The following is a 9470-nucleotide window of genomic DNA, read 5'->3' as shown; positions in this document are numbered from 1 at the left end:
CCAAACCGTGTTCCACGTTCCCAAACCGTGTTCCACGTTCCCAAACCATGTTCTTGGTTCCCAGGTGTCCTCGCCGGTCACGATAACCGTGTCAGCTGCTTAGGTGTGACTGATGATGGCATGGCAGTGGCAACAGGATCATGGGACAGCTTCCTCAAGATCTGGAACTGAAGTAGGTGGGTATCCCATGAATTCCTGAGGGCTTGGCCTCCTTAGGGGTCCAGAGTGCTTTGTGCCAGCTCCAGCCAGTGCTGTGTCACTGGGGCTGTGTCGTAGCATTCAGATTAGGAAAGGCACTGAGGGGAAAAAAAAAACAACCAGTTGGGTTTTTTAGAAGAGTATTGCTTTAATGTATGCAATGGCATTTCTCTGCTGGCCTGTTTTTGCCATCCTTTATTCTCCTGTGCTGTTTCTTGGGCCCGGGCTGGTAAATAAGTGGCGTTGTGGAACGGGGAGATAATGGCTGGATGCGTCAGTGGGAGCCAGAGCAGAGCTGGAAACTTGATTGCAGTTTATCCAAGAGCAGCTCCTAATAAATAAATGTTTGTGTGTGTGTGTTTGTGTGTGTGGCAGAACTCGAGGACTCCACGACTGGAAGAAGTTCCCAACAAAATTAAACACGATAGCATATCCAATCCAACCATACTAACTCGGACCCCCATCCTCCCCAACTCAAAGGGCAAGATCTTCTCCGTCTCCTGTTGCTGAAATGAAGAGCACAATTACCTTTCCAAGAAGAATTTCTGTGTTGTAAGCAAAATGAAATTGTGCATTCCTTTTGGGACCACTTTTTTTTTCTTTTTTTTTTCTTTTTTTTTTTTTTTGTCTTGAGAATTTAAAAATGAAACACTATCATAAAAGCATGACCAGAAAATAAACTTGAGCATAATTGTGAAAACAGTTTAGCTTTCACTGTAGTTTCCAAGTTGAAGTTAAGGACTTTTATCTCACACACTTGCAAATTTTAAAGTCATGTTTGTAGCAGGATTTTTTTCAAGTTTCCTTTTTAAATACATTTCTTTATGTATTTAATTGAGCAAAACAAGGGAGTCCTAGCCCAGAGCATCTGGGGGTTGTTAACGCTGTAAATTTAGTCCCTAATTTTTTTTTTATTTTATTTTCTAGTATCACAGATAATTGTTGCACAAAACTTGGCATATATAGGATAATGTTAAGCAGTAAGGTAACCAAGCACATGCTGTAAAAGGTAATGAATGCTTGTTTAAAGAATCCTTTCACCTTTTATGGATAACAAATGCAATCCTTGGTCCCTCCTGCCCCCCCCTTTTTTCACCACACTGATTTTTTTAATCTGTTTTGGTTTTGTCCACTTGAAAGGGCAGTTTATATATCCTAACACTATCCTATAAGTCTCAACAACCAGGAATCTCTGTTTTCAAAAGAGACCTATCCTACACTTGGGTATTGAGTCAATTCTTTGTGTATGAAATGATGTACAAATCAATGTTTTGAAAATAATGATCTTGAACTTTCTAAGTTAAACAGAAAAAAAAAAACCTTTTTTGATTGTTTGCCATATTGGGTGGGTTTACTCTTAGAATCGCATGCTGTAGAAATGCTAAAAAGTGCATATTGGACTAAAGTCCTTAGATGTTTTTTCTTTGAAGAAATAACCTGTTTAAAAACTGTAACCATTGTCGCTGTATTCATTTCTTGTTGCTACTCTGTGCATAAGTCTCTGAAGAACTCCAGTACAAAGCTATGCACGTTTTGGAGTAGCGTGATAAAAGTCACTTTTTATTTTCTTTTTTTCTTTTTTTTTCTTTTTCCTTTTTTTTTTTTTTTTTTTTTTAGAAAAAGAAAACAAAAAAACAAAACAGCCTGTTCAAACAATCGCTGTCAACAAAAGATTCTGGGGAGTGGGAGGAGGGAACCTTGACCATCTTCTTTCTAAAATCAGTTCCTCACAGCCAGTTCCTCTTGCAGGATGAGTCCTTTGCATCTGATCAGAGTCATTTTTGTAATGAGCAGGTTTTCCTGGCTTTCTTTTCAAATAAAATGTTAAAAGCAGCAGTGTTTGGACAGCAGATTGTTCTGTTAAACTTTCCTATCTTCTCACTGTATCCAGAAATGCTCCTTCCTAGCAGCAGTAGTAGCTTTTCTCCATTTTGTTTTTTCTGCAACATTCTGTACAAAAATGTGCTGTAATTGTGCGTTAGGCCTGGATTTGGCATAAAAGATGAATTCCCTCTTACTCTCTTTCATGAAACTACTCTGTAGAGCTTTCTCCACGCCCTGTATCCCTCTTCACCTTTTGTATTTAATTTTAAAGTCAGTGTACTTCAAGAAAGCTGGATGCAAGATAGATACTATATTAAAATGTAATGTTATTTAAGATGTAATAAAGCAGTTTGACATGAGTTTTGACTGATCTGTTTTGCAGCTTATTGTTCAACCCACAAAACAGCTTCTGTGGCAGGATTGGAGTTGTGAAATTAAACGTGCAAGAGGAGGGAATGATGTCCCCAAGCAAATGGTTTGGTGTTTTTAGATGGCTTGGATTGTTAATGGTTCGTGCAGGTAACTCCAAAAGCAAGTGGCCACTGTGGTTCACGTGGTACTCATCCCAAAAATGCCTTGTGGGATGTGAGTGCAACACCTGAAGGAGGAGATCAAAGCAAAATGCTCAGTAACTTCTCTTAAAACTTTTGTGTCCTTTGATAGGAAAAGAATTGAGTGGAAAATTTGTGTTATTGCCCCGTGAGGACCTGGCCCCAGCAGCTCAGTTGTCCTTGCTGTAGGTGTTGAGCAGGGTAAGTCAGTGCCATTTTCATGCTCAGTAAGAACAAACTCCCCACAGGGCAGAACTTTATCTAAAATAATTCTTTTAAAGAAGGATTTCATACCCAGGGGAGCAGGTTCCTGACACGAGGTGTTGAAAAGCAGTTGGGTGGCATCGGTCGAATTGAGGGGTTTGTTTTGCATTTTCAGTGAGTAAAGTCTCCTGTTCTGACCCAAACAAAAGTGTATTTTCCCTCGTTTCACATCAACCAAGAGAAATTCCAGTGCCATGGCTTGGTTTCATACCAAACATGGAAATTCTCAACCTGAGTGAAGAAGCTTTGAAAAGCTGTGGGTATGGAAAATATGATGGTGACATGATTTAACCAGCAGCCATGGACTGCCAGCCTTGGGCTTTGGGACTCCACACACTGGTAAGTAGCTCATGGCTGGAAATGCTTAAATTTGGGAATTCCAGTTTTGTCTTTTCCAATTCCAAATGGTATAATTGGGTTTTTTTCCCCGCTCGTGTGGAATACTTTTATTCCAGCTGACGTCTCACGTGTGGCTTTGTCTGGTCTGTAATAAAATCAATGAAGGCATGATCTGTCTTAATCCATGTGTTACATCACTGTGTCCTGCCTTTGCTGGCCGTAAAATACCTGCCAAGGCAGTGATTTCTTGTGCCTTGTGGAGCCCTTTGTGATTTATTTGAAATGCAAACAGTTGCAGCTGGCTCTTATTACAGAGGGAGTTCTGTTACACATGAAACTTTGTGATTTTAAAAAGGGATTCACAGTTGCCTGGTCCTGGTAACATAATGAACTTCCATGGGGCTGGAATCCTCTCATGGAGCTGCAGGGAAGGAGGAGTGGAAGAAGAGAGAACAGATTTCTCAACCTCAGTACCCAGAGTTAGGACTTAAAATATTTTCTGTGCCCAACGTGGCCTTTAATTTCTTAGTGAATTAAATGTACTTTAAAAGATCTGAAGTCCTACTGCCAGTAGAAAAAAACAAAAGTGAGTTGGACATTCTTCCTGTTGTGCATTAAGTGCCCTGGAGTGTTTGAAATCAGCTGTGAGACACACTTAAAGTGACTGATTGAATCATGCCCTGTAAGAGCTAAAAATAGAATAATCTGGGTTCTGGGAAGTGGCAGAGTAAATAAAGAATAATAAAACCTGTCACCCATGCTGAGTTCTGTGGGACTTGGTCTGAGGCAAGTCAGGATCCTGTGTGGTTTTGTGATTAACACTTTGTAGTGGAGGTGTAACCATGAGTTCAGATTAGAGGGGCAGAAGGAAAGGAGTGACTGGTGAACAAGTTCCAGCAGCAGTTGGGTATTTCTGCACAATGATGGTCTGTGTTCCTTCTCTTCATATCATCTTCAGAGTCTGCCTTGATTTAAACATCAGGATACCCAGTGGATCTGAGCTGGATTTACACTCCACTGTGTCATAATTCCAAAGTGTGTGAAAAGTTGAGTTTGTTCTGTGTTGGGGTTTAGGAGAAAGTTTGGAAAAATTCAACCATAGATTTTGGTTTCACTGTTCTAGAAAGGGGAGGCTCAGTGCATTCCCTGTCCCTCCTGCCCCAAATGGCCCTGTCCCATGGGAATTCCCTGTATCCAGGGATCCACTGGTAAACCAGAATCCCTGGGCCTGTTCATCAGTCACTGGGGTGAGAGAATGAGGGCTTTGATCCTGACCTTCACGCCTGGGTTTGGGGTCTCAGGGGCTGTTGGGGACAGTTTTCACCTTCAGTTTTGGAGTCCAAGGTGTTTTGGGGGGGACCCTTTTCACCCGTAACATCTTGGACCCCCAAAACAGAAAACACCCCTGGGACCCCCAAATCCGGGGTGAAAAGGGATCCCCAAATTGGGGTGATAAAGGGTCCCCATAAACCTTAGGAGCCCCCAAATTGGACTGAAAAGCATCTCCAGACTCCTGGGACCCCCCATTGGTGGCTGGATGCAGTTCCAGGCTGGACTGCTCTGGTTAAAGCCTCTCTCCAGGAAGCTGCTGGGACAATGTGCAGTTCCTGGCAGGGGCTGGAGCAGGACTGGCACATTCCTGGCCTGCCCACGGGGTTGGAACTGAGCTTTGCTGCCTGCTGAGCCTGTGCCCTGGGCATGTTTAATGCAGACCAGGGACGTTTCCTCATGTACCACTTGCTCTGGGGCTTAAATCATTTCAGTGGAAACAGGAAAGCTTCAAATATTAACAAACTGTGGGATCCCAGATCAGGAGTTGATGTTCTGTTTTAATAATCTAGGCCCATTCAGAGTATGCTCATTAAAGGAAAGCCAAGTTGAATTATTCTGCAACTGCCTACTCAGCTTTTTCTTCAAATGTCAATGGTAAAAGGTCTCCAGGGAGTACTTTTAAAGCATGTATGGGATAGTTAGTCAGTGTTTGTAAAATTACCACTTAGCTGGGAAAAACAGAAATGTGAATAAAACCTGGGTGAGCTTCTCATTGCTCAGAGCTTGGCTGCTAAAAACACAGGCCCTGCACGACACTCATTCAAGTAATTCCTGCCTCAACCCAAGACAGTTTTTGTCATAAAACAGAACAAAGAGAATCTTCCTCCCTCAATTATTCATCAGGCCATTTGCTGGAGCTGAGTGCAGCGAGCCGTGATTGACCCCGGGAGGTGGGGAGTCGTCTGGGGAGCTGGGAGTGCCCAAACGAGATGTCACAGATTTTTCAAACGGCAGAGAGGAGATAAGGGAGGGGAAAGTCTGGTCGGAAGGGATGGAGGTGGTGACACGCTGAGGTCTCTGGGAGCACACAGGGGGCAGCTCCATCTGGTGGTGGAAAAACCCGGGAAACGGGTGTGACAGAGCAGCCTGGGCTGATTCCTGGTCCATGGAAACCCCCCTCCCTGTGTCTCCAGAGCCCACTGAGGATGTTGTGATTTTTTCCATAAAGCCTTGCAAACAAACCAAGCTTTCCCTCGTGTTTGCTTTTAACAGGGATTTTCTTATCTAGTGTTTTGTGTAGGAACTGGAGCCGGCGGGGATGGAGAGGTTAAAAATAGCCACTGGTGCCTGGAGCAGGGTCTGCTGGGCAGCTTCAAATCCAGCTCTTGGTTAGGAAGTAATGGGTGGAGATGATGAAGAGCCTCAGTAATTCCCTGCTTGTCTCCCCCAATATTTCTGAGCTCCCTCTCAGTATTTCTGACACGCTGTCACAGCTCTGATCCCAACTCCCTGATCTTCCCAACCTTCCTCCTCTGCTCTAAGTAGGAATTGGGATCTGGAGCTGCTGATGAAGATGTTTTGATGGACAGGGTGTTCATGCTGAGATCCCTGTGATCCCAGTGCTGTCCAGCAGGGAAGCACCTCTGCCTTCCTGCATGGGAATGAGGGCTGCCCTGATCCACACTGTGGGATGGGAGAGAACCAGCACAGAAATCCCAAGTCCTCATTTATAAAAACGAACGTATTTTAAAATCTGTAGAATTCTAATATGTAGTTTTTGTCTCCTTTGCACAAGAAGGATTCCTGGTGAGTGAGGAGCAGCAGCAGCTCCTTCTCTCCCCTGGCTGGTGCTTGGCACAGTGAGTCACACTGGAATGACACGTAACTGCATGTATTTATCTCAACTGCCATGGATTTTCCACCATAGATTCCTTATCTTTATTTTATTGATTTACTTTCTGTGATATTATAAGCAAAACTTATAAGCAAGGTCCAATGGGAATAATCATATTTGATCCTGGGCTCCCTCAAGCTGTTGTTTAATCCCATGGGAAGAGCAAGACAAGATTTAAAATAAATGGTTGACAACATCTGACAGTTTAAATTCCTCAGGCTTTATAACTGCAAGGTTTTTTTGCTCTGTGTTCTCTTGTGCACTGAAGGTGCTCAGAATACCCAGAGGGTCTTTCACCTCACCTTACCTTCTTCAGAAGGGCTCGAGGGGACAAAGTTCATCCCACCTTGTGGCAGTAGAAAAATTAAAATAGCAGTTGGTGGCTTGCTGGAGCTGAAGGCCTCCAGCTCCTGGAGCCACTGAGAATTCAGCCTTTGTGGTTTTCTTGTCTTTGAGGATTTAGCACTGGTTTCTTTCTGAAAGCAACAGAAAACAGGTGAGGGGAGGAGTCCCAAGGTGAGACACTGAGCTCCCCTTAAGAGCACCACGTTTCCTCTGGGCCCTTCAGGCCCCTGCAGGTTTTCTTTTCCAGCACAGGAGCTGTTTAAGTGATGAAATAGCTGCTGTTCTTTGCCTGCTGGGGATCTGAGCCTTGAATGAACAATAAGTATTCAAGGAGTGACAGCTCTGGGAGTGATGGACACCAGTTTGCACTAATGAGAGATCTGGGAGCCTTGCCAAGGATGACTGCAGCACTTAATTGAACAATTCTATATTTCATCTGCCTCTTGCATCAGGCATGTGTTTAACCCACTGCATCCTGAAAAGCCTGGCCAGTCTTGTCCCAGGTTCCTGCTGTCAGGAAATGGGTGAGAGCTGCCCAGGGAATGAGTTATGACTGAATTCTAAAGGGAGGCCAAAGAGCCAAGAACACTCAGATGGAGGAAAATGAGGGAGATGCATTGGCCAGGCTGGTTCAGTGGCAGCTCTAAAAAGTGATGCTGGAATTAAAAACTGACTCTGTGGAGCTGTTCTATCTCCCTCCTCCCATGGCTTCTTTCAATCAAGTGATAGCATCAGACGTGCTGGCAGGAAACGGAGCAATTACAGATAGACTTCAAGGAACAGCTTATCAGAATTGGAGGTTAAACTTTCATAAGCAAAAGGATCATTCCTGTTCTTTGAAGCCTGTCACAGCTCTGTGCACCACGAGTAACTTCACCAGAAATACCAGATGGGAGCCAGGCAGCCCCTGACCTCAGCTCTGATCCTCTGCAAGTGGAAGTTCCTCTCCAAGCTGAATTAACGGGGCTGATTTCTCGCTCCCCGCTGAAAAATACAAATGAAAACCCTTGGGCCTGTTTTGCAGTGTATCAGCTGCATCCCCCTCACCCTTAGAGCCCAAATTACTCTGTCAGGTCTCTGCCCTTCCACCAGCCTCCTCAAGTACAGTTTGTGGTGGAAAACAGGCAGTTAAGGTGAGTGGTACAACTGCTGAGAACTGCAAAACCTCCCTGTCCTCGTGTTGGTGCTGAATAGTTTTACTTATTAATACACTATTTCTAGTGCCTCTCTGTTCATGTTTTGAAGGGCAAGCAGCAGCCCTGGCAGGAGCAGCAGTTCTCTTGCTTTTGCAGGGTGAGGTTTGCAAAGAAGCCTCTTGATCTGAACCATTTCCACATCAAACCTCTGCGTGCCCTTTGCCACCTCGATCGTTCAGTGCTTGCTTGTCTCTCCAGCTAAAAAGGCAAAAGCTCCCAAAGGATTTCATCCCACTCCTGAGGGGAAGGAGTTTCCTCTGCTTTGCTGGGATTTCCCCTCGTCCTGTGCTGGTGAGTGAGAGCCCCTGAGCTGCAGCTCTGTGTGAGGGACCCGTGGGTTCCTTTGCCCTTCCCTTCCTGCCCCACATCCCAGGGATTTGGGCAGTTCCCATCATCTGCAGAACCACCCCAGGGAGCCCCAGGAGGTGATGGCAGCAGGGTCAGGGTGGGATGAGCAGGACACACTGTGGGAGGAAGCATTAACTGTGATGCCTTTGGGGGTGAGCCAGAGGGAGCACAAATATCCCTAATTTTACAGTTTATTCTGGTAGAGGGATGATCTTGGAGCTGTGTTTGGCCGAGTTCATCCTCTGCACTCACATCCCAGGGATCTCTAAGCCAGTTTGGGGTTGTTTGGGAGGCTTTAATGCTCTGCAGTGTGGACACCCAGCTCTGGAGGGAGGCCAGGCCATAAAATGATTGTCTGGGCTCTGAAAAATTACGTAACTGGGCAGCTGCATCCCATCTGAGAGTGGCTTGGATCTCTCCCCTGCTCCCCTCCTTCTCCATGTCACAAAGCCAGCAACTCCCATTATTAACCCAGAGCTGTTGAAACAGTCTGAAGTGATTCTAATTTGTATTCCAGCCTGCCAGGAGAGCTCCCTGCACTGCTGCTGCTGGAATCCAACCCCTGGGGATGCTGGCAGAGCCTGTGCCTTCAGCACCAACTCACAGGAGTGCTGTGCATTATTTAGGAGCTTTCCTTGCATGAGTGCTCAGGCCCAGACTCTTCAGCTGCTGGGAATTGGAGCCTCTGCCATGTGTGAACATGAAATCCTGCTTTTCCTGGGCTTGGAGGACGTTTGGGGTCTGACTTCTGGCCCTGTAGTCACAACTGTGTGATGACTTATCAGGTTAAGTAGTTTGGTTTCTGGTCACTGACGGTAACTGATGTTTGACAGAATGTGCTTGAACTTCCAGGTGTATTTTAGGAGGTTTGTTATAAAATAATATATAAAATTATATATTTTTAATTAAATAATATTTTACAAAATATGAGATGTAGGGAGCAAGTCCCTGAAGTTCAGCAGGAGCTTTTTAGCTGTGGATTTTATGTGTGCTGGCATGTTTGTACAGAGTGGGGAACATGGATAACCAATCAATAACTGATGGATTTGCCTCCTTTTCCATGGTATTTTCCCACGAGGAGCATGAGAACAGCCCTCAGTCTGCTGTGGTGCTGGATAATGGAGCAGACCTGGAGTTTGGGGGCTCCAGAGAACCAGGCTTTGGCTTCTGCTGCCACCTGGTGCTGGTGCCCAGTTTAGCCTGGGGACTGGTCCCACTGATCCCAAATGCTTTGCAACC

The 9470-nt window shown here is 45.0% G+C and overlaps 1 protein-coding gene across 6 annotated transcripts in view; it reads left to right on the top strand.

Moving 5' to 3' along the window:
* The window catches only part of GNB1 (G protein subunit beta 1), a 36399-nt gene extending 34018 nt beyond the window's left edge, over positions 1-2381 (top strand). For all 6 annotated transcript variants that reach the window (XM_027702041.1, XM_027702044.1, XM_027702039.1 and 3 more), the window contains 2 exons: positions 65-176; positions 574-2381. In XM_027702041.1, the coding sequence (XP_027557842.1) occupies positions 65-171 (107 nt within the window). In that variant the 3' untranslated portion in view covers positions 172-176; positions 574-2381. The remainder of the gene's footprint in view (positions 1-64; positions 177-573) is intronic.
* Positions 2382-9470: the final 7089 nt, after the last annotated feature.

Source organism: Neopelma chrysocephalum, unplaced genomic scaffold (assembly GCF_003984885.1).
Source record: "Neopelma chrysocephalum unplaced genomic scaffold, ASM398488v2 Primary Assembly neopelma1_180, whole genome shotgun sequence".
In the NCBI taxonomy this organism is placed as follows: Eukaryota; Metazoa; Chordata; class Aves; order Passeriformes; family Pipridae; genus Neopelma; species Neopelma chrysocephalum.
Note: the sequence above shows the minus strand (reverse complement) of the source record. Positions and strands in the feature narration are given on the sequence as shown.